Source organism: Blastomyces dermatitidis (assembly GCF_000003525.1).
Source record: "Blastomyces dermatitidis ER-3 genomic scaffold supercont1.10, whole genome shotgun sequence".
NCBI lineage: Eukaryota > Fungi > Ascomycota > Eurotiomycetes > Onygenales > Ajellomycetaceae > Blastomyces > Blastomyces dermatitidis.
Genome location: NW_025544783.1, coordinates 636,967 through 663,552, shown reverse-complemented (window position 1 = coordinate 663,552; position 26,586 = coordinate 636,967). Strand labels below are relative to the sequence as shown.

At 31.8% G+C, this 26,586-nt stretch overlaps 2 protein-coding genes across 2 annotated transcripts; one reads left to right on the top strand and one right to left on the bottom strand.

The window, feature by feature from the left end:
* Window positions 1-19,511: 19,511 nt before the first annotated feature.
* On the bottom strand, window positions 19,512-19,873 carry BDCG_07929 (uncharacterized protein; the record flags this gene model as incomplete). Its single annotated transcript, XM_045423713.1, has 2 exons — window positions 19,512-19,639; window positions 19,693-19,873. The coding sequence occupies 2 exons, from the start codon at window positions 19,871-19,873 to the stop codon at window positions 19,512-19,514; spliced, it is 309 nt and encodes a 102-aa protein (XP_045272578.1).
* Window positions 19,874-21,318: 1,445 nt separating this feature from the next.
* Window positions 21,319-21,549, top strand: BDCG_17690 (uncharacterized protein; the record flags this gene model as incomplete). Its single annotated transcript, XM_045426774.1, has 1 exon — window positions 21,319-21,549. One exon carries the CDS (start codon window positions 21,319-21,321, stop codon window positions 21,547-21,549), a length of 231 nt encoding a protein of 76 aa, XP_045282370.1.
* Between the last annotated feature and the right edge of the window lie 5,037 nt (window positions 21,550-26,586).

Below are 26,586 nucleotides of genomic sequence, written 5' to 3'. Positions count from 1 at the left end.
TTCTCTGTAGTCTCTGTAATTGAACTGATATAAACAGTTAAATTCAACTCTGAATTTCTTTTTCTTCTGCAACCTGACTCATATGCAAGTCTGTCACTTTAAGACTGCTCTTTATCATGTTGCACTCACTGTCTGCAGCACATTATCATACAACTAGCTACAGTCTTATCACTTATTAAAGTGTAATGTTTATCTGATTTCTTCATTACTTTTCATTCTTTTCTTGTAATCATGAAAAGATCAGAATAAGTGAGATCATCTGATTTGTAAGTATCTATGATTTTTCTTACTTTATAAGACTTTTTAATTGTAAGTCTCTTCTTTTTCAACACTGATAATAGTGCTGTGAATAATCATAATCTGCTTAAGTCTTACATCTTTACTTTTATAAGTTATGAATCATTGATTAAGTTGTATAAGACTCATCTCTCTGATTCTTTCAATGCATACATTTTCAGAGAATGTGATTTAAGTATTTTATATAACTCAAATCATCTAGATTGAAACTTCTCAGAACTCTCATTACATACAAGAACTCATATTCTCATCTTGAGACTCAATTTCTTAACAAGTGAGTCTTGTATTCTTTTTGATTGAATTGCTCAGTTCAGAAGTAACTCATTAGCTTTTATATATATGTGACTGATCTCTTTCAATCTTGATTTCATGTCTGTAACTGTTCTTTTCTTCCTCATCTTTTCTGAAGCATTCTCCGGGATGCGTGGATACAATTCATATAACAGGTAGAATGATAAACACTTGATGACTGCATGCTGCTGAATTTGTGTGGTTAATAGTGCCTGACTGAGATATTCATCTCATAATCTCATAGGCTTGTTCACTAGATATTTCATCAGTATATTGTCTAAGATTTCATTCAAGTGTTTCATCTTTCTGTTCATCTGTGAATGATATAGTGTTGTTCTATAATATCTTGTCTGTAACTGACTTATGAAATGCCTCACTGCTTCTTCTATGAGATTTGCATCATTATCAGTTAGAATCTCATGTGATATTTCATAGTTAACATAGATCTCATTATGTAGAAACTTTGTCATCATCTTCTCTATTGCCTCTGAAACTGCTTTTGTAACTGATCAGTCAGTAGTGTAATCAATAGTAGTGATTATTCATTGATTTTCATTTGATATCTGCAGTAATATATCTATGAGATTCATCTCTTATTATTCAAATGATTGTATCATATACTTCATCTGATATTGCACTTTCTCATATTCTAACTCTTTCTTAGATTCTTTAACAATCTGATAATTCAGACACTCATGAGCATACATCTGAATATTCTCAGTCATGCTTGGTAAGTATACTCTTGATTTAAGTATGCTCATGAGTTCAGAGCTTTCTAAGTGATCAAATTTCTTATGCATGTGAGTCATCAAGTCATGTTAAAATGAAGATGTTAGATAGAGAGCTTCTATGTATTCTAGATTGTGATAAAGCACAATGTTGTTTTTTAATTTCTCTAGCTTGAAGTTCAGAAGCATCTCTTCTACTACTTTTATAAGATACTTATTGTCTGACATCTTGTCATTCTTTAAGCAAGAGATTATAATATTCACTCATTCTGATTTGTTGCATTCTCTCAGTGTGTTTAATGTGAACATCTCTTATATCTGAGTTGCAGAATTCTCATTTATAAAATCAGATCTGTGACTGATTGTATCAAGTATCACAGTGTCTGATCTCTTTCAGTATTTAATATGAAGATCATATACTTGAAACTCTGAGATTTAACATGCTAAGTGTTTGAAAGATTTTATCATTAATTATAGATAGACAAGACTTTCATGATCTGTGATCACTGTTATTATATACTCATTATCAATATATCTATTTCATAATATCAGTGTGTGCTTAATCACTAGCAATTTCTTTTCATACACTGAGTAATTGAGCTCAGTGTCTGATAGTTTTCTATTATCATACATTATCAGATGCAGCTTGCTGTTCTTACTTATCTGTAGAAGAATGTCTTTGATAACTCATTCAGATGCATTCATCTCAATGTAGAAAGATTTATCACAATCTGATTGAATAAGTACTGAGAATGTTATTATATATTCTCTCAGTGTGAGAAAAGTCTCTTCACACACAGTATTTCAGATGATTGAATGAAACTTCTTCTTTCACAGATTTGTATTCATTTCTCTTAAGAGATCTGAGAGTGATGCAGATATTCATGTGAAATTCTTGATAAATCTACAGTAGTATGAGATCAATTCAAGAAACTGTCATATATAATGTATGTTTCTCAGTCACAGTCAATTCACTATGACATTCAATTTCTCTGAGATGAGATGTATACAGTCATCACTTACTACATATTCTATGAACTTCAACTCTTCTGTTTCAAACACACACTTAATTGATTTAATATAGAGCTTATGCTCTGTCAGAGTTATAAGCACTTCATCAAGATACTTCAGATATTTATTATATAAGTTTAAAAAGACTAGAATGTCATTGAGATATATAAGATATGAGGTTTTATTCTGTTTATGAAGAATCATATTTATCATCATTTGAAAGATAGCAGATGCATTTATCAGACTGAATGATATTATCAAGAATTCAAATATCTCTTATTATGTATTAAATGTGATTCACAGAACTGACAGTTTGTCTACACAGATCTGTCAGTATTCTGAGAGAAGATCAATCTTTGATAGATATCAGACATTTCTCACTATATTCAACTGTTATTGAATTCATGACAGTGAATATTCATTCTTAATTATATACTTATTGAGTGCTTAATAATTAATACACATTCATCACTCTTCATCTGTCTTTTTCATGAATAGAACTGGAAAGTCTCACACACTTGATAAGAGTTATATAAGATCATGTTCTAGAAGGTCTGTGATCTGATACTTCTGTTCTTCAAGATACATTTGTGACAGAAAGTACACATTCTGATTGACTGATTTTGCATCTCTCATATCAATCTCATGTACAAATTCTTATTTCAGTGATAATTCTGATGAAAGATCTGTTCAGAAGATCTTTTCATACTTCTTCAGAAGCTTCTTCATACACTTATTCTTCTATATATCTTTTACCTTGATTTTCTCTGCTTCTGAGTCCTGTATAATATACAGAATGCTTTCAGATGAGGTCTTATGAATTATTCTCTTTGCTTATTAATGTGTAAGCAGATTTAATTCTTCTATATCAGAAGTGTGAAATGTTCTTCTCATATCAGTTAATAGAATTGTATGAATCTTTTTCTTTCTATCAGTCAACTGTATATGATATATACATCATTGAATCTGTGAATTCAATCTTTGAAATTAATTAAGTCTGAGAATAAGATTGTATTTCATGTTCTGCAGCTCTCATACTCAAATATAGCAAGATCATTCTCTGAAGTGTAAGAGAACTCTTACTTCTGCAGATGATATCAAATATTAGTTATCAGATAATCTTATATATCAGAGATTCTTCACTCAGTGAACCTCTTTCAATCTTCAGATTATATAATTACTAATATATTGTGTAGAAGCTTCTGTGTCTATTAACACTTTTGCAGCCATCTCTCAATTCTCATTCAAGTGTCTCTTATACATTAATATTTCAGGTCTCAAGATATTGAGATAAGTATTTACTTCATCATTCTCATCTGTATCTTATTCAGAAGCCTGCTTCTTCTTTATATTTACAGAATTCAGAGAGTCATCTAACACAGACATCTCTTTCACTTTGAAAACTTTTCATAGAATATCAGTGAGTGTCTTTGAGCTCACTGATTCTGTTAGTTTTTTAACTCTCTTACTTCTCTTAACTGTGCATGCTAAGTTCAATCTTTTACATCATGATTTCAATATCTGCAGTTGAAGCAAGCTTGATACTCATAATATCAAGATTTTCACTCAGAAGATTTCTTTTTTAGAGGATTCAGTGCTTTAGTAATAGTATTCAGATCTAAATTCATTATATTCAGATATATAACTTGTGTCATAGAAGTCTGATTATTCATTCTCTGCTGAGATATACTTAATTGCAGTATTTTCTATCATAATTGACTTACTTGTTTCTGTATAATGAGAATGTTGTATACTTCTTTCACTGTGTCTGGTTATAAGATTAAGCATTTTCATTCTGCTCTTAACTTAGGTATAAGATCATGAATGAAGATCTGTAAATAGAAAGATGTTGAAAGTTCTTCATTTAATATGAGATAGTATAAGCTGAAGTGTGTGAAGTACAATGTAAGATTACTTACTTATCTATACTTAGTGAAGTGTTTATAATACTTGTCTTACATATTCACTTTCTCAAAGTTATACAAGATTTATTTGAAAAACTCATTTTATATTTGTAAGAATGAATATCTCTTCAGATCTATGAGATTCATCTTTTCATCAGTTATTCATAATGACTTTGCTTTTCTGTGTAGAAATGTGACAGATCTTAAGACTTGTTGAAATTCTGTTAACTGTCTGTTTGTGAATTCATATTCAATTCAATAATATAATTACATCTGACTTAGCCAGCTAATTGCAGCATCATTTTTTCAGTCATTATTAAAGCTTGATGACTTCAGCAGATCTTCTGACTTGATATATTTCATGCTTGAATTCTTATTCTGTATAACAGTCTTTGATGATGTATATACTTCTGAAGAGATCATGAATAATTATGATGAGATCTTCAGATTTGATGTAGTCATCTATCTGTGTAAATGTTCAATCTTTAACTGCAGATCTAAGATCTGGTTTTCTCTATTCTTATTGATGATGATAATTGTGTTAGTGAAGCTCTTCATAGTAAATACTTGATTTACAGTGAATGTCAATTGTTATTTAACTTCTGTCTCAGCCTGTCACTGTGTATGCAAGGCCTCAATCTTATTTAGAATTCTTGTATATGTACAGAGCTTCAATTTCAGTTCAGTGATCTCAGCTGCTTTTCTTACTGCTTTAAGTAAACTCTCTAAGAGGTTCTGTATATCTTTCAGTTCAGAAAGCAGAGAAGAGTGTTATTCATATCAGCTAGAAAAGATATTCATTTCAGTGGTTTTTTATTAATTGTATAATATCTATTATTATATCACTGTATCATTCTATCACTATATTATTATTTGATTTCTGTTATCATTGTACAACTTCAGTGATAGTCACTTCTTCTTTTATCTCTTTGAGTGAAGAGCAGTCTTCTTTGAATCTGATTCACTGCTTTCATTTCTTTTCTCACATCTTATTTATTTGCATACATGGCATTTGCCTGAGTGTGGAGTTTTCTCTCAATAAGCAAAGCAGTATCAATCAGATGCTCTTTTACTCATCACTCTTTATATGCTATCTTTTGAGATATTCTAGAACCACACTGATATGATAACTATGAATTACTTTGTAGATGAAATTATCACACTCTGAAGAAGCCTGCACTTCTCACTGATTTTTAGACATGCTATCAGATGTGATTCAAAGGTTGCTTAAGCCAGTGTACGATTACAGGTGTATACCGGCTTCTTATATATTATAATATTGTATGCTAAATTAATTAGTGGCCGCTATAACTCTCTTTACACTCGTACTCTAGTTCGGAAGCGGCCGCGTTATTATCCGACAGTCGTACGTTCTTCCGAACCACAGAGATTCACATCATTATCAGTTAGAATCTCATATGACATTTCATAGTTGATATAGATCTCATTATGTAGAAACTTCATCATCATCTTCTCTGTTATCTCTGAAACTGCTTTCATGACTGGCTAGTCAGTAGTGTAATCAATAGCAGTGATTATTCATTGATTTTGATTTAGCATTCATGATAATATATCTATGAGGTTCATCTCTCATTATTTAAATGATTGTATTATACACTTCATCTGATGTTATACTTTCTCATATTCTAATTCTTTCTTAAATTCTTTCACAATCTGATAATTCAGACACTTGTGAGTGTACATCTGAATGTTCTCAGTCATGCTTGATCAGTATACTCTTGATTCAAGTATACTTATAAGTTCAGAGCTTTCTAAGTGACTGAATTTCTTGTTTATATAAGTTATTAAGTTGTGTTGAAATGAAGATTCTAGATAGAAAGCTTCTGCATATTCTAGATTGTAATAAAGTACAATGTCATTTTTCAATTTTCTCAGCTTGAAGTTTGAAAGCATCTCTTCTACTACTTTTATAAGATGCTTATTATCTGACATCTTATTATTCTTCAAGTGAGAGATCATGATATTCACTCATTCTGATTTCTTACATCTTCTCAGTGTGTTTAATACAAATATCTCTTATATCTGATTCACAGAACTCTCACTTATAAAATCAGATCTGTGACTGATTACATCAGATATCACAGTGTTCAATTTCTTTCAGTATTTGATATAAAGATTGTATGCTTAAAACTCTGAGATTTAATATACTAAGTGTTTGAAAGGTTTTATTATCAATTATAGATAGATAAGGCTTTTATGATCTGTAATCACTATTGTCATATATCTGTTATTAATATATCTATTTCATAATATCAGTACATGCTTGATCACTAGTAATTTCTTTTCATATACTGAGTAATTGAGCTCAGTGTCTGATAGTTTTCTATCATGATATATTATTAAGTGCAGCTTGCTGTTCTTACTTATCTGTAGAAGAGTATCTCTGATAACTCATTCAGATGCATTCATCTCAATGTAGAAAGATTTATCATGATCTGATTGAATAAGCACTGAGAATGTTATTACATATTCTCTCAGTGTGAGAAAAGCCTCTTTATATACAGCATTTCAGATAATTGAATGAAACTTCTTCTTTCACAGATTTGCATCTATTTCTCTTAAGAGATCTGAGAGTGATGCAGATATTTGTATGAAATTCTTGATAAATCTGCAGTAATATAAGATTAACTTAAGAAACTGTTATATATAATGTATATTTCTCAGCTGCAGTTAATTCACTATAACATTTAATTTCTCTGAAATGAGATGTATACAGTTATCACTCACTATATATTCTATGAACTTTAACTCTTCTATTTCAAACACATACTTTATTGATTTGATATAGAGCTTATGCTCTGTCAGAGTTATAAGTACTTTATCAAGATACTTCAGATATTCATTATATAAGTTTGAAAAGACTAGAATGTCATTAAGATATATAAGATATAAGATTTCATTCTGTTTATAAAGAATCATATTCATTATTATTTAGAAGATAATAAGTGCATTTATCAGACTGAATGATATTATCAGAAATTCAAACTTCTCTTATTATATATTAAACACAGTTCACAGAACTGACAGTTTGTCTACACAGATCTATCAGTATTCTAAGAGAAGATTAATCTTTGATAGATATTAAGTATTTTCAACTGTATTTAACAGTTGTTGAATTCATGACAGTGAATATTCATTCTTGATTATAAGCTTATTAAGTGCTTGATAATCAATACATATTCATCACTTCTCATCTATCTTTTTCACAAATAGAACTGAAAAGCCTCATGCACTTGATAAGAATTATATGAGATCATGTTCTAGAAGGTCTGTGATCTGATACTTCTGTTCTTTGAGATATGTTTGTAACAGAGAGTATGCATTCTGATTGACTGATTTTGCATTCTCTGTGTCAATCTCATGTACAAATTCTTATTCTGATGATAATTTCAGTGAAAGATCTGTTCAGAAGATCTTCTTATACTTCTTCAGAAGCTTTTTCATATACTTATTCTCTTACATATCTTTTATCTTAGTTTTCTCTGCTTTCAGATTCTGTATTATATATAAAATACTTTCAGATGAGGTCTTATAAATCATTCTCTTTACTTATTAATATATAAGCAGATTTAACTCTTCTATATCAGAGACATGAAATGTTCTTCTCATATCAGTTGATAGAATTATATAAACTGTTTTCTTTCTATCAGTAAACTGTATATGATATGTACATCATTGAATCTGCAGATTAAACCTTTGAAATCAATTAAGTCTGAGAATAAGATTGTATTTCACATTCTGCAGCTCTTATACTTAAATATAGCAAGATCATTCTCTGAAGTGTAAGAGAACTCTTACTCTTGCAGATAATATCAAATATCAGTTATCAGATAATCTTATATATCAGAGATTCTTCACTCAGTGAACCTCTTTCAATCTTTGAATTATATAATTATTAATATATTGTATAGAAGCTTCTGTATTTACTAACACTTTTACAGTTATCTCTCAATTCTTATTCAAGTGTCTCTTATACATTAACATTTTGAGTCTCAAGGTATTGAGATGAGTATTCACTTTCTCATTCACATCTCAGTCAGAAGCCTGCTTTCTCTTTATATTCACAGAATTCAGAGAGTCATCTAACACAGGCATCTCTTTCACTTTAAAGACTTTTCATAGAATATCAGTGAGTATCTTCAAGCTTACTAATTCTACTAGTTTTTTAACTCTCTTGCTTCTCTTGACTGTGTACACTGATGTGATTCAAAGGTTGCTTAAGCCAGCGTACGATTACAGGCGTACGCCGGCTTCTTATATATTGTAATATTGTACGCTAATTTAATTAGCAGCTGCTATGGCCCCTTTACACTTGTACGCATACGCTAGTAGTTCGGAAGCGGCCGCGGTATTATCCGACAGTTGTACGTTCTTCCGAACCACATCCTCCCCCACCAGATTCAGTCACGCTCATGTGACCATGTTGTACGCCCTAGCTTCATGCAGATTAGCTCACCACTAGTGTTTCACAATTGTGTGACCTATCCCTGATTCGGCTAGCGTCCTGTGTACGCCCTTATAAAGAAACTTCCACTATATTACACCACTCATTCACTAACTTTTCCCATCCTCCAACCATCTTCTTCATTCCATCATCATTGAATGCCATCACCATCCAAGATTTCTACCCCTCCTCCTGTCCAACTCTTTCTATCTGTCCACCTATCACATCATACATGTTCCTGGCAATGGCCCCCTGTTCTCACAACAAGCGTCATTGTAGTGCTCATACTGGGCAGTTTGTTAGCAGTAAGTGTAACACATTGTGAAATGTGATCAGGACTTGTTTATCTTCTAATGATTGTCAGAATGTACTATCATGAATGACACACCTTCTTCACCTCCTTGTATGCCCTCTCCACCTCCTTGTATGCCCTTGACTGTTTCTCTCTCAGCAGGTTCCTGATCGTGTTTTCTGGCACGATTTGTGTGGATGCAGATGCTGATATGTTTGTTTTTATTCATGTAGAATCTTCACATGTTGACAGATCCGCGTCCGCCGATGATAGTGAACCCAATATTGAATCATTGATTGAGAACTTGGAGAACGCGATAATGAAGGAATTGCTCATGTCATGTGTGGCTGGGTCTTCTGCATTCTCTCTTGCCCCTTCTGCTGCTTCTTTCTCTGCTGCTCCCCTCTCTGTTCCTTTCTCTGCTGCTTCTCAATCTTCTACACTTGCCTCTGTGTCTGGTTCTCCCGCTCCTGCTACCCCTGTTCCTGTGACCCCTACTTCTGCTACTCCTGGTTTTGCTGTCTCTGTCTTCATTACTAGCTCTCCTCATTTCAAGAAGATGTTGCATAGACTCAGTGAATCACATCTCTCAGTGTATACACTTCTGCCCTTCTTACTGACTCTCAGAATGATTTATTATACAAAGACTGTGTACAACACAACTATCTGAAGCTCAGTTATAGACACTGATTATTATATTCATTTTAAATATTCATGATGAAGAAATTATTTATTCATACTAGAGAATCACTTCTCTCTTTAACAGTGTTAAGATTGTAAGTCTTTTTCTTTTCATCTTTTCTTTCTGACACTGATTTTTCTGTTCTTAGAGAAAATTGTTATGAGTTTTACTGTGTATGAAGTCATGGCATTCACAGACATTAAGAAACTTTTCACAACTGTTAAATTCAATATTGCAGATATATTCACTCTGATGAATATCTTTAACATGATTAATCTGTATCAGTCTATTCTCTGATATTTATCATTCAACTTTGTAATATAGATGAAGAATATTCATGTTTTCAGAAATAAAAATGCAGATATCATTCTCTTTTACATCTGTGAGTGTAAGACTTGTATATCTTGTCTGAAATGTTGTCATAGAAATGAGCTGTTCATATACTATATTCTGCTTTCTGTATTTCTCTGTGTCTCTCTCTCTCTTTCTGAGAAGTCTTATATGTGTTGTAATTATATGTACAATTCTAAGGTCAGCAGGTGTTCATTCAGTAATTATTATCTCTGCTTTTGTGATTTTTATACACTAATAATAATTCTTAGTTACTTCAGTGTCAGAGATCATTCTCATTGAAGATGATAATGCTGCAGAAACTACTCTCTTTTATCTTCAAGCTTCTTCTATCACTTTCTCTTTCTTCTCTGCAGAGAAGATTGTGTATACACTGAGTTATAAGTATTCAGTCTCAGATAACTCTTACTGTTATTCATTCAGTTCTGTGTCTTCTTCTTCTTCTATTTCTTTCATCTTCATCTTCTCTACTCTGACTTCTGATTCTGTGAGTTCTGTACTCTTCTTCAATTTCTCTACACATATATATACACATTTCTATATTAGCATTTCAGTCAATCTTGCAATAAATGATATTAATGTTATACACAGAGTGATAGAGAAATTAAAGACATGTACAGTGTTATTGTGAGAGCAGCTTGCAGCTCTCAAATCTCTTACAGACCTTGAGTTTTAAGATTTTCTTTATTTTTGATGTTTTTCAGATGGCATTGAAAATAGATTAAATATGTGACATATGAAAATGAATGAGATGTGTATAATAATATTTTGTCTTTTACAGCTAACTCTTATAGTTGATGATCAATTCATTATTTCTTTTCTTACACTTTTTCTTTGTCTGCTAGTTACTACTCTTACATGACCTCTATATAATACAGCATTCAGTAACTAGGTTCAGCAGCTTTCATCTTTTGTAATTCTGTCTCATATATTATACTGTCTCTCTTCATCTGCTCAGATCACTACAGTGAACAGCTCATTGAAACTAATCTCACTCAATCTCTGAGCATCTTCAGAGATCAAGATAACTTGGTCTCACATGTCTGTGAGTGTTTCAGATAGTTCATCCTCTGTGATCTCTGTAATTGAACTGATGTAAACAGTTGAATTTAACTCTGAATTTCTTTTTCTTCTGTGATCTGACTCACATGCAAGTCTGCTGCTCTGAGACTGCTTTTTATCACATTGTACTCACTGTCTACAGTGTATTATTATACAACCAGCTACAGTCTCATCACTTATTGAAGTGTAGTGTTTGCCTGATTTCTTCATTACTTCTCATTCTTTTCTTATAATTGTGAAAAGATTGAAATAAGTGAGATTATCTAGTTCATAAGTATCTATGATTTCTCTTACTTTGTGAGACTTTTCAATTATAAGTCTCTTCTTTTTCAACACTGATAATAGTGCTGCAGATGATTATAATCTGCTCAGATCTTGCATCTTTACTTTCATAAGTTATGAATTATTGATTAAGTTGTGTAAGACTCATTTCTCTGATTCTTTCAATGCATACATTTCCAGAGAATGTGATTTAAGTATCTTATATAATTCAAACCATCTAGGTTGGAACTTCTCAGAACTCTTATTATGTATGAGAACTCACATTCTCATCTTGAGACTTGATTTCTTAACAAGTGAGTCTTGTATTCTTTTTGATTGAATTGCTCAGTTCAGAAGTAACTTGTTAGCTTTTGCATGTGCATGACTGATCTCTTTCAATCTTGGTTCCATGTCTGTAACTGTTGTGTCTGCAACTGCTGTTTCTGCTGCATCTGTAACTGTTGTTTCTGCTGCATCCGCAACTGCTCTCTCTCTCACCTTTTTCAAAGCATTCTCTGGGATGCGCGGATGCAATCCATACAACAGATAGAATGGTGAACACTTGGAGACTGCATGCTGTCAAATCTGTGTGATCAACAGTGCCTGCTCGAGATATTCATTTCATAGTCTCATAGACTTACTCACTAGATATTTCATCAGCATATTACTCAAGATTGCATTCAAGTGTTTCATCTTCCTGTTTATCTGTGAATGATATGATGTTGTTCTACAATGTCTTGTCTGTAACTGGCTCATAAAATGTCTCATCACTTCTCTCACAAGGTTCACACTGTTATCAGTTAGAATCTTGCACAGTATTTCATAGTTGACATAGATCTCATTATATAGAAACTTCACTATCACCTTCTCTGTCACCTCTGAAACTGCTTTCACAACTGACCAGTCAGTAGTATAATCAATAGCACTGATTATTCATCAATTTTCATTTGACATTCGTGGTAATATGTCTATGAGATTCACCTCTCATCATTTGAACAGTTGTATTGTACATTTCATCTGATGTTATACTTCTTCATATTCTAATCCTTTCTTAGATTCTTTCACAACCTGGCAATTCAGGCACTCATGAGTGTATGTCTGAATGTTCTCAGTCATACTTGATCAGTACACTCTTGATTCAAGTATGCTTATAAGTTCAGAGCTTTCTAAGTGACTGAATTCTTTATGCATGTGAGTCATCAAGTCACATTGAAATGAAGATTCTAGATAGAGAGCTTCTGCATATTCTAGATCACAGTAAAGCACAACATCATTTTTCAATTTTCTCAGCTTGAAGTTCAGAAGCATCTCTTCTACTACTTTCACAAGATGCTTATCATTCAACACCTTGTCATTCTTCAAGTGAGAGATCATAACATTCACTTATTCTGATTCCTTACATTCTCTCAGTGTGTTTAACATAAATGTCTCTTGTGCCTGGTTCATAGAACTCTTATTCATGAAATCAGGTCTGTAACTGATTGCATTCAGCATCACTGTGTCTGATTCTTTTCAGTATTTGATATGAAGATTGTATGCTTGAAACTCTGAGATTCAACATACTAAGTGTTTGAAAGGTTTTGTTATTAATTGTAGATAGATGAGGCTTTCATAATTCATGATTATTATTATCATATGTCTGTTGTTAATATATCTATCTCACAATGCTAGCATGTGCTTGATTGCTAGCAATTTCTTTTCATACACTGAGTAATTGAGCTCAGTGTCTGATAGTTTTCTATCATTATACATCACTGAGTGCAGCTTACTGTTCTTACTCATCTGTAGAAGAGCATCTCTGATAGCTCATTCAAATGCATTCATCTCAATGTAGAAAGGTTTATCACAATCTGGTTGAATAAGCACTGAGAATATTATTATATGTTCTCTCAGTGTGAGAAAAGCCTCTTCACATGCAGTATTTCAGATGATTAACTGAAACTTCTTCTTTTGCAGATTTGCATCTATTTCTCTTAAGAGATCTGAGAGTGATGCAGATATTTGTGTGAAATTCTTGATGAACCTGTAATAGTATGAGATTAACTCAAGAAACTGTTATATATGATGTACATTTCTCAGCCGCGGTCAATTCACTATAACATTCAATTTCTTCAGAATAAGATGTATACAGTCATCACTCACTACATGTTCTACAAACTTCAACTCTTTCATTTCAAACACACACTTGATTGATTTGATGTAGAGCTTATACTCTGTCAGAGTTATAAGCACTTCATTGAGATGCTTCAGATATTCATTGTATAAGTTTGAAAAGACTAGAATGTCATCAAGATATACAAGATATGAGATTTCATTCTGTTTATGAAGAATTGTATTCATTATTATTTGAAAGATGATGAATGCATTTGTCAGACTGAATGACATTGCCAGGAATTCAAACTTTTCTCATTGTGTATTAAATACAGTTCACAGAACTGATAGTTCATCTACATGAATCTGTCACTATTCTGAGAGAAGATTAATCTTCAATAGATATTAGGTGTTTTCAACTGTATTCAACTGTTATTGAATCTGTGACAGTGAATATTCATTCTTGATTGTAAGCTTATTGAGTGCTTAATAATTGATACACATTCACTACTTCTCACTCATCTTTTTCATGAATAGGACTGAAAAGCCTCATATGCTTGATAAGAATTGTATGAGACTATGTTCTAGAAGATCTGTGATCTGACACTTCTGTTCTTTGAGATGTGTTTGTGACAGAAGATATGCATTCTGATTGACTGATTTTATGTTCTCTGTGTCAATCTCATGTATAAATTCTTGTTTCAGCAGCAATTCTGATGAAAGATCTGTTCAGAAGATCTTCTTATACTTCTTCAGAAGCTTCTTCATACACTTATTCTTCTATATATTCTTTATCTTGATTTCCTCTGCTTTCAGGTTCTGTATGACATACAGAATGCTTTCAGATGAGGTCTTGTGAATTGTTCTCTTTGCTTGTTAGTGTGTAAGCAGATTTAATCCTTCTATATCAGAGACATGAAATGTCCTTCTCATATCAGTTAATAGGATTGTATGAATCATTTTCTTCCTATCAGTCAACTGCATATGATATGTATATCATTGAATCTGTGAATTGAACCTTTGAAATCAATCAAGTCTGAGAATAAGGTTGTATTCCATATTCTGCAGCTCTCACACTCAAATATAGTAAGATCATTCTCTGAAGTGCAAGGAAACTCTTACTTTTGCAGGTAATATCAGATATTGATTATCAGATAATTGTATGCATCAGAAATTCTTCACTCAGTGGACTTCTTTCAATCTTTAAATCATATAATTATCAATATATTGTGTAGAAGCTTCTGTGTCCACTAACACTTTTGCAGCCATCTCTCAATTCTTATTCAAGTGCTTTCTATACATTAACATTTCAGGTCTCAAGGCATTGAGATGAATATTCACTTCATCATTCTCATTCACATCTCAGTCAGGAGCCTGCTTCTTCTTTGCATTTGCAGAATTCAGAGAGTCATCTAACACAGGCATCTCTTTCACTTTGAAGGCTTTTTATAGAATATCAGTGAGTGTCTCTGAGCTCACTGATCCTGCTAGTTTTTTAACTGCACATGCTGAGTGCAATCTTTTATATCATGATTTTAGTGTCTGCAGTTGAAACAAGCTCAATGCTCACAATATCAAGATTTTCACTCAGAAGATCTCTTTTTCAGAGAATTCAGTGCTTTAGTAATGGCATTCAGATCTAGATTCATTGTATTCAAGTGTGTGACTTATGTTATAGAAGTCTGATTATCTGTTCTCTGCTGAGACATACTTGATTGCAGTATTTTCTGTCATAATTGACTCACTTATTCCTGTATAATGAGAATGTTGTATGCTTTCTTCACTGTGCCTGACTGTAAGGTTAAGCATTTTCATTCCACTCTCAACTTGAGTGTAAGATCATGAATGAAGATCTGTAAACAGAAAGATGTTGAAAGCTCTTCATTTAATATGAGATAATGTAAGCTGAAGTGTGTGAAGTATGATGTAAGATCACTCACTTATCTACACTCAGTGAAGTGTTCATAATGCTTGTCTTGTACATTCACTTTCTCAAAGTTGTGCAAGATTCACTTGAAAAACTCATTTCATGTTTGTAGAATTGAATATCACTTCAGGTCTATGAGATTCATCTTTTCATCAGTTATTTATAATGACTTTACTTTTCTGCATAGAAACACAGCAGATCTTAAGACTTGTTGAAATTCTGTTAACTGTCTGTCTGTGAGTTCACATTCAATCTGATAATATAATCACATCTGACTTAGCCAGCTGATTGCAGCATCATTTTTTCAGTCACTATTGAAGCTTAATAACTCTGACAGATCTCTCAGCTTGATATATTTCATGCTTGAATTCTCATCCTGTGCAGCAGTCTCTGATGATGTGTACACTTCTGAAGAGGTTATAAATGATTGTGATGAAATCTTCAGGTTCAGTGTAGTTGCCTATCTGTGTAAATGTTCAATCTTCTGCTGCAGGTCTAAGATCTGGTTTTCTCTATTCTTATTGATGATGATGATTGTGTCAGTGAAGCTCTTCATAGTGAATGCTTAGTCTGCAGTGAATGTCAATTGTTGTTTGATCTCTGTCTCAGCCTGTCACTGCATACACAAGACCTTGATCTCATTTAGAATCCTTGTATGTGTACAGAGCTTCAATTCTGGTTTGACAGTCTCAGTCACTTTTCTTACTGCTTTGAGTAAACTCTCTGAGAGGTTCTGCATATCTTCCAGTTCAGGTAGCAGAGAAGAGTGTTGTTTGTATCAGCTAGAAGAGATATTCATTTTGATAGTTTCTTGTTAATTGTATGATATCTATTATTATTGCTGTATTATTATATTGCTATATCACTGTATTGTTATATTACTATATTATTATATCACTATATTGCTCTGTTATCATTGTACAACTCCGGTGATAGTCACCCTCTCTTTTATCCTTCTTTTGAGTAGGAAGTGAACTCCTTTGAATCTGGTTCACTGCTCTCATTCTCTTTCTCACATCTCATCTGTTCATGTCTCATATGTGGCATTTGCCTGAATGTGAAGTTTTTCCTCAACAAGCAAAGCAGTATCAATCAGATGCTCTTCTGCTCACTGCTCTTTGTACACTATCTTTTGAGGTGTTCTAGAACCACACTGGCATGATAACTATGAATTGCTTTGTAGATGGAATTATCATACTCTGAAGAAGCCTGCACTTCTCACCAGTTTTTAGACATGCTATCAGATGTGATTCAAAGGTTGCTTAAGCCAGTATACAATTACAGGCGTACGCCGGCTTCTTATATATTGTAATATCATACACTAATTTAATTAGCGGCCGCTATGGCCCCTTTACACTTGTATGCATACGCTAGTAGTTCGGAAGCGGCCGCGGTATTATCCGACGGTCGTACGTTCTTCCGAACCACACTGAGTGTAATCTTTTACATCATGATTTTAGCATTCATAGTTGAAACAAGCTCAATACTCATAATATCAAGATTTTCACTCAGAGAATCTCTTTTTCAGAGAATTTAATACTTTAGTGATGATATTCAGATCTAGATTCATTGTATCTCAGTGTATAACTTGTATTATAGAAGTCTGATTATCTGTTCTTTACTGAGATATACTCAATTGCAGTATTTTCTGTCACAATTGACTCACTTATTTTCATATAATGAGAATATTGTATGCTTTCTTCACTGTGTCTGACTGTGAGATTAAGCATTTTCATTTCACTCTTAACTCAGATATAAGATCATGAATAAAGATCTGTAAACAGAAAGATGTTGAAAGCTCTTTATTTAATGTGAGATAGTGTAAGCTGAAGTGTGTGAAGTATAATATAAGATTATTCACTTATCTACACTCAGTGAAGCATTTATAATGCTTATTTTATATATTCACTTTCTCAAAGTTATGCAAGATTCATTTGAAAAACTCATTTCATATTTATAAAAATGAATATTACTCTGAGTCTGTGAGATTTATCTTTTTATCAGTTATTTATAATGACTTCACTTTTCTGTGTAGAAACACAGTAAATCTTAAGACTTATTAAAATTCTGTTAACTATCTGTCTGTGAGTTTATATTCAATCTGATAATATAATTGTATCTGACTTAGTCAGCTGATTACAGTATCATTTTTTCAGTTATTATTAAAGCTTAATAACTTCAGCAGATCTCTTAGCTTAATATATTTCATACTCAGATTCTCATTCTGTGCAGTGATCTTTGATAATATATATACTTTTAAAGAGATTATGAATGATTGTGATAAGATCTTCAGGTTCAGTGTAGTTATCTATCTATGTAAATATTCAATCTTTCACTGTAGATCTAAGATCTGATTTTCTCTATTCTTATTAATAATGATAATTATGTCAGTGAAGCTCTTCATAGTAAATACTTAATTTACAGTGAATGTCAATTATTATTTAACTTCTGTCTCAGTCTGTCACTGTGTACACAAGGCCTTAATCTTATTTAGAATTCTTGTATATGTACAGAGCTTTGATTCTGATTCAGTGATTTCAGCTGTTTTTCTTACTGCTTTAAGTAAACTCTCTGAGAGGTTCTGCATATCTTTCAGTTCAGATAGCAGAGAAGAGTGTTGTTTATATTAGCTAGAGAAGATATTCATTTCAGTAATTTCTCATTGATTGTATAATGTCTATCACTATATTACTATGTCATTATATCAGTATATCATTCTATCACTATATTATTATATTACTATATTGTTATATGATTTCTGTTATCATTGTATGACTCTGATAATAGTCATCTCTTTCTTTTATCTCTTTGAGTGAAGAGCAGTCTTCTTTGAATCTGGTTCACTGCTCTCATTTCTTTTCTCACATCTTATTCATTCACATATGTGATATTCATCTGAGTGTGGAGTTTTTCCTTAACAAGTGAAGCAGTATCAATTGAATACTCTTTCACTCAATGCTCTTTATACACTATCTTTTGAGACATTCTAGAATCACACTGACATGATAACTATAAATTGCTTTATAGACAGAATTATCACATTCTGAAGAAGCCTGCACTTCTCACTGATTTTTAGACATGCTATTAGATGTGATTCAAAGGTTGCTTAAGCCAGTGTATAATTACAGGTGTACGCTGGCTTCTTATATATTATAATATTATACACTAAATTAATTAGTGGCTGCTATGACCTCTTTACACTTGTAAGCTAGTAGTTCAGAAGCGGCCGCGTTATTATCTGATGATCGTACGTTCTTTCAAATCACACAGTTCTCAAACAGTCGGATAAGGGGAAAGCTCAGCCACATCAAATGTTATTAGAAGCTAGATTTCAGTAAGACACTGTTACTTACTCATTCTGTGAATGAAAAGAAATTATCTGCATTTACAATGATAAATGATCACAGCTGCTTCTGAATCAGATTGAGTGAAAAAAGTGCTGTCTTACTTACATAAGCTACTCTTTAGCATTATCACTTATCTTAGTGAGTGTTTCTTAATTATTTAATAATAAACAGCTCATTGATCTATATTCTGAGCAGGTTAGCTGAGTAGTTTTAAGTAGACTAGCTGTCAGAACTATGAATTTCACATTTAATCTTATTTAATTTAATCTTATATATTTCTTAATGTGAATTCTGCTTAGACTGACTATGTAACCGTGTCTAGACTGACCGTGTGACCGTGTCTGAGACCAGGATCAAACTTTACAGTTGTCACATTGCCTAAAAGCATTACTTCTGGTCATGGTTTGTATTTATCACATTGATCCCAAATCATGTTATTTCAAATATTAAAGGTCTCAGATTCACTTTTCAAATAAAAATCTAGTCTCAGATAAAGAATATGTTTGAATTCTTAGTCACATTTTCATTCTGATTTCATTATTGAGAATGACATCAAATGAGATCATGAAATCACTTCTCACTTACATAATATCATAACATAGTGCTCATTTGTTGAAAATTCAATAGAGAGTGTTATCAAATATTATTACTTTTCTGAACACAGATTATAATTCATATAATTTTAATTATGAAAAAAATATAAAATACAAAAAAAAAACAAAAAACAAAAAACAAAACAAAAACAAGAAAAAAAAAAAAAAAGAAAAGAAAAAGAAAAAAACAAAAAATAAAAAAAAAAAAATCAACATTGCAGAGCTGCAGCATTCTCAAAATACTCACTTTTCAGAGTCTTTGCAATGTTCATCATCAACTGTGTATCTCTCACAGTGAGGATAACATGGCTGTGATGAGTCATTGTCTTAATATCATCTAATAAATAATCAGTATATATCTGTATAAATGTGAATATTTAGAAAACATACACTTAAAAAGTGTGGCCAGAGTGGACTCTGCTGCCACTTGAATGACATCAAGGGCAGAATACTGGAATTGATGATTCCTCTCATTGATTTCACAGACAAGGCAGGTGAAGATGATCTTGAGAAATATAAGATCTTCTGACTTCTGGTAAAAATGAATCTCACAGAGAGACTCTATTTTCATGATATCAGAGACTGAGCATTATCAAAAAGTGTTACTTTCATGCAATGCACATGCACTTACTGCAATGATTCATTCTCTGTGCATGTGACTGAGGGTTGCAGCTTTCTCACGCTGCATGACTCTCTCTGAGATGCTGACACTGGTTTGCAATTCACACAGTCTCTCAGTTCAGCATGTGCTGTGTGTATACAGCCCTGCATGCTGGGGCTGTGTTGATTATTATGACCTGGCATGGTACTCGCTTTTCGCGGGCCATGTTTCATTTGAGGGGGGAGGGAAAGACACAACTGTGATTTTATTAAGAAGGAATGAATAATTAGTAATGTTGAATGTAATTTAATTCTTCTGCATTTAAAATTTGATTAGTTTATACTCTTCAATTTGAGGATTTCTAAGAGTGTTTTAATAGTTTTCATACTGGCTTGGACTTAGTGATGAGTTGAAGAAGAAGAGAAAAGAGAGAAGAAAGAAATGAGAATAACTTATCTTTATAATATGAAAACAGAGAATTGCTGCAATCATTCTTTCTAGCAACAAAGATCTGTTTTCTGCATGTATCTCTGATATAGATTATATGATAACTGCATACAAAGAATATCAACACTGCATGCATTGAATGAAGATGATGTTGCTATACAACACTGTAGCTGTTTCTGTATATCTCTGAAAGCTGTTAATATTTTCTTTGTCTCTTTATATTTGATAAGTCAGTAATATATTTCAATGCACTTTCTCTTTCATCATCATCATCATCATCATCATCATCATTATCAACATTATTACTATCATCATCATCATTACCATCATTATTATCATCACTATCATCATCATCATCATCATCATCATATCATTCCTAGCCGCCTCTCCTGCCTTCACCTCTCTTCAACACTCACTGAAATCAATCATGTCATCCCTCTTCAAATATTCTGCAGTCCTGCGGACCACCAAGGCACGTGAGCGCCATCACAGATTGAAGGGAGAGAAGAAGAAGGCATTCAAGCAAGAAGAGACAGATTGTAAGACATGTTATAATGCCTTGAAGAGACTCTGTAAGAGAGTAGAATGATAACAATTTTAAGTAACACTTCTGATAGATTTAGACTGAACTAAGTATAGAAATAATGCAGATGACACCACCTGTGAGAGATTGAAGAAGAAGATAGTGAAGAGTCTCATACAGCAGTGATGAGATCAGGAGAAGTTCTGAGAATGATTTGAGTTCAAGATGAAGAGAGAGAGAGAGAAGAAGAGTATTACTGTAAATAAGTGATGACAGAAGAAGATTGAGAGAGTGTTGAAGTGAGAGACAAAGAAGTCAAAACTGATAAGTTTTTTACTTATTGAGAGATAATGATTTTTAATAATGCTTCTATTCTCTAATTGATTAGCAGGAGCTGACAGAGAAGGAGGGGATTGAGGCCTTGTTCAGGTCTCAAATACACTTTATGATCCAGGACATTGAGAAGACAGCCCTGCTCTCTGAGCATATCAATCTACTTACTGCTGAGGTGGAACCCGAGGCAGCAGACCAGGAAATGTGGGATTTTGAGGTACAGGTTGACCTGGCTGAGAGAGAGCAGCAGAAACCCTTCTCTGAGAAGACAGTGAAGAGAGATTTTGAGATGATTATCATCTCAGATGAGAAGGAGAAGAAGGAGAAGAAGAATGAGAAGTGAATTATGAAGAATGATAAGAAGAATGAGAAAGAGAAGAAGTAGATTTTTTTCTTTTTATATTAGTTAGTTGTAAGTTTAAGTTTTTAATTATTAATAATTAAAATTGATTTTGAGTTTTCAAAAATTATTGTACAAGTTGTAATCAAGTCAGGAATGATATATATATATATATATATTTAACTATCATGATTCACAAATCACTATAATATATAAGTATCAACATTTTTTCAATATTGATATTTACAATATTAATATATTTTTAATAATATCATCTGATAACATAATTTGATAACACTCTCTTTTACAATATTAATATATTTCAAGAAATATGATAGAGATTAATCAAGATTATTTGTTTACTTTTATACATCAATGATATTCAATCTGAGTTAGTACTAAAATTATAACTAAGCTAAGAAACAAGATTATTTTCTCTTATATTAATTCTTCTTATACACATCAGTGATCAGTTATTGAAAATAAATTATTATCTTTCTCAAATTATTATCATGTCTTCTGAATTCACTTCTTTCACTTCTTTTACTTCTACTGAAGATTCACAAACTCTTTAAGAAATCACTGTGAATCACAAAGTCTATATTGTTTACAATTCAACACAGAATGCTCTCTTTCAATCATGATAAATGATCACTTCATTCTTCACATCTGATTCCAGGCCATGAAATTTATAGAAAACTCAACACAAACATTGAGATGAACTATGGAATAATTATCAACAGGTTGTATTGCAGATTACTGAAGAGCTATCTCTCTGCTGCAATCACTGCAACTTCATTCAGAAACATTCATCATGAACTGATCATGACTCTGAAGGAATTTCCTGACATCTGAAGTCATCAGAATGCAGACAATAAAAGGAAAATAATCAGAAAATTACTACTGGGCTGGTAAGTTACTCTATCAGATAATGATTTTTAATAATGCTAACTTTCTAATTTGAAGGAAATCATGTGAAAATGACCACATATCAGTACTCTGATTCCACAACTCTCATCTGATAACTTCTGTGAATAATTACTTCACATATATATATCTCTGAATCTTTCTCTTCAATCAATTGAAAACCCCGAATTCTGAACACTTCTTCAAATGCTTAATTCAAATCTTCATATTTCACATCAATTCTGTCTTCAGTCCAACCTTGAGACACACTACAAAGTCAATATGCAACATCTAGAATCAGAGTTGAAGAATCATTGAAGAGTATCTCTCACTGTGAATGCATGAACTAGTACAAACAATCTTGCATTTATGAGAGTTATATGTTATTACATTGATGAGAACTGAACTTATTGAGAGATATTAATTGAATTTAAATCATTGATCAGTAGTCATACTGGGGATTATATGGCAGAGATATTAATAACTGTGATTAAAAATGACTATTGAGATATTAGTCTCAGTCTTCTTGTAATTACAACTGACAATGCTGTGAATAACTACACTATGATGAAGAGCTTGGAGCAAAAATTGACTTTGCATTCCTGAAATAGTAAACAAGGTCATATTCTCTGCATTGCTCATGTGGTTCAACTTGTGATGCAAACACTGATAAAGAATCTTAACATTGAGATGAAGAATAATGAGATGGCTGATTCTTGAGATGAGAATGAGATGAAAGTGATTACTCAAGTAACTTTTGCATTCACTTTGCAAAAGATAATGTTTTTTGATAACACTTTTTGATATTGCTTTTTAATAACACTTTTTGATAACACTACTGTTAATTTTGAATAGATTGACTAATAATTTAAATATCATAGATTCAAAACATTGCTAATATGATTTGTACCTCTTCTAAACAACAACAATGATTTCATGATATTCAACAAACAAACAAATCAGTCACATCACTGAATATGATACAGGATGTTAGAATATGGTGAAGTTCAATATATGAGATGACTGTTCAGGCTCTTTGATTGTATCAGGTGATTGATCATTGAGTGCAACACTCTGATTGAGAAAAGATTCAGATATTGAAACTTTCTGATATGAAGTGAACTCAGTTGAAATATATGATTGATTTACTGTTTCAGTTTTATAAGACAACAAAGACAGTCTCAATCACTTGTACATCAATGCTGCAGTCAGTCTGGTGAGTGTATAACAGTTTATTTACTCATCTTGAGAAGCAGTTGAATCACTCAAAAAGAAATTCAGTCTGGGATGATGCTATAGTGCAGGCTATTATTGCTGCAAGGGATAAACTGGCATATTACTACAGCAAAACTGAACAATCTTTTACAGAGTACTATACTGTAGTAGCTCTACTAGATCTCTTCTGTTGAGTTAATATCTACACTTCTCAAGATTGAACAGAGGAGGAATGAGACTTGTATGTCAAATTAGCCTGAGACTACTACAATGCCAACTATCAGAGATTTGAATAAGCAGATGTTTGAGATGTGAAGATAGTGGAATACAATTCCCTAGTAAGTAACAATCTTTGATAACACTTTATATCTCATAGAACTATAATACTAACTTTGAAACAGAACTTACATACATTGATTGCAACTGAAAATCAGGCAAAACTACATGCTTGTAAAACTGAATTTGACTGTTATCTTCAAGATGATCTGACAAATTTACACATCAAATCAATTCTAGAGTTATGAAAAATTGTTGAGAGTACATATTCAACTGTTGCACTGATGGCGCGTGATATTCTGACAATTCCATTGACAGGGGTGGGAATGGAGTGAAAGTTCAACTCAAGTCAAGATATTTGTCACTATTGTCAGAGACAATTACAAGGAGAAACAATCAAGAAACTCATGATTGTAAAACATGAAATTATCAGACAGTTTAATACCTCTGATCACAGTATATCAGAGAAGTGTAGTTTTCATGAGAAAGTGAAGAATAAACTTGCACAAGAATGTATTTAGTTGTTTCATGAGTGTTATCAATAATTATTACCAAATTCTGATTATATAAGCAATCACTGAATGAATTAAATGAGACTGATTTTGATCTTCAGTCTCAGTCTCATTCTGATTTTGAAAGAATGATCATCTTTCACAGTTTATCCTGAGAAATTACTCTCATTTCACTATTCTTGAATTAAATCTGGTCATTTTTCACACCATTTCTCTCAGAAATGGTCCATTTTCAGATTTTTTTGAGGCTTGGTCCTGGTGGGACTCACGCCAAGAAATGTATGAGATCAGACCAAATGGGACCAAATGTGAAATTCATGGTCCCGCCGGCCAGTCTAACCGTGTCTGAGATCAGAATCAGAATTTTTGATAGTTTTATTATTAATTTAACAGATCTCATTACACAGTTCTAATATTAGATAGTAGTCTCATACTGTTTCAGTAGAACTTACTATCTACTCTTATTACATTTTTCAAATGAGACTATGATTTTCACTTCTCAATTTAAATTATTTTTATTGCTTTAAATGACTTTAAATCTTATTTGAGTGTTATTAAAAAGCATTACTTTTTAAAAAATTAAAAATAGTCTAAAAAAAACCTTAAAATGTCTAAAAATAGTAACTTTATATTAAGAATAAAACTAAATGAGATCAAATGAAATCACTTTCTTATTTTTTTCAAGTTATAGTTTCATTTTAAGATCTGATATATAGTCACTTTACATGTTTATTTAATGATTAGTCTTAGCAGAATTCATATCAAGAAATGTATAAGACTAGATTAAATAAAACTAAATATGAAATTCATAATCTCAGTAGTCAGTGTAATCTCACTGAAACTAATTATTAAATAAATATGTAAAGTGACTATATATCAGATCTCAAAATGAAATTATAACTTGAAAAAAATAAGAAAGTGATCTTATTTAATCTCATTTAGTTTCATTCTTAATATAAAGTTACTATTTTTAGACATTTTAAGGTTTTTTTTAAACTATTTTTAATTTTTTAAAAAGTAATGCTTTTTGATAACACTTAAATAAGATTTAAAGTCATTTAAAGCAATAAAAATAATTTAAATTGAGAAGTGAAAGTCATGATCTTATTTGAAAAATGTGATAAGAGTAGATAGTAAGTTTCACTGAGATAGTATAAGACTACTATTTAATATTAGAACTGTGTAATAAGATCTGTTGAATTAATAATAAGACTATCAAAAATTCTGATTCTGATTTCAGACACAGTTACACAGTTAGTCTAGTTTCAAGTAGTTTCTATTTATAAATGATATTGAAATCAATCTGGTCAAGCGCGAGCTAGATGAGTAAGATAATTAATTTAAAGTCTACAACTCATCTGCACTTCTAGTTTAAATAAGATATATAATTAATCTCAGTTAATCAATTTTCTTTAATATCAGTAATCTTCATGATATCTACAGTGAAGTGAAGTGAAGTGTGAAATAAATAAAGATTTAATATACTGAATTTTTATTTAATTTATAATATAATTGTTTCTTTAGTTTGAGAAGTATAACTTACTGTCAGTACATATTCAGAGAGAGAAAATTAAATCAGAGAGAGAAAATTAAATAAGTAAATAACTTACTATTTTCTGATAATAATCAATAGCTTACAGAATATATAGAAAGAGGTTTTCAGTTTAAATTATTTTATTTATATTTTCTGTATACAGAGTTTCAATGTATGACAGTTGTAAATGATTCATTCTTGTTTAATTTAACTGCTGAATTCAGTTATTCACTGAAAACAGTATGAAACTTAAGATCTACTATATATTATACTAATGAAGTAGTTCATCTTTTTATCAGATATAGTTTTCTTAACTTATGTCTGATAAGTGATAAGTAAATATTGATTTATATTGTGATTCAAAGGTTGCTTAAACCAGCATACGATTACAGGCGTACGCCGGCTTCTTATATATTATACACTAAATTAATTAGTAACTGCTATGACCTCTTTACACTTGTAAGCAAGTTCAGAAGCAGTCATGTTATTATTCAACAGTTGTATGTTCTTTCAAATCACATTCTTTCTCATCAGATTCAGTCACACTCACATGATTATATTATACACTCTAGCTTCATGCAGATTAGCTCATCACTA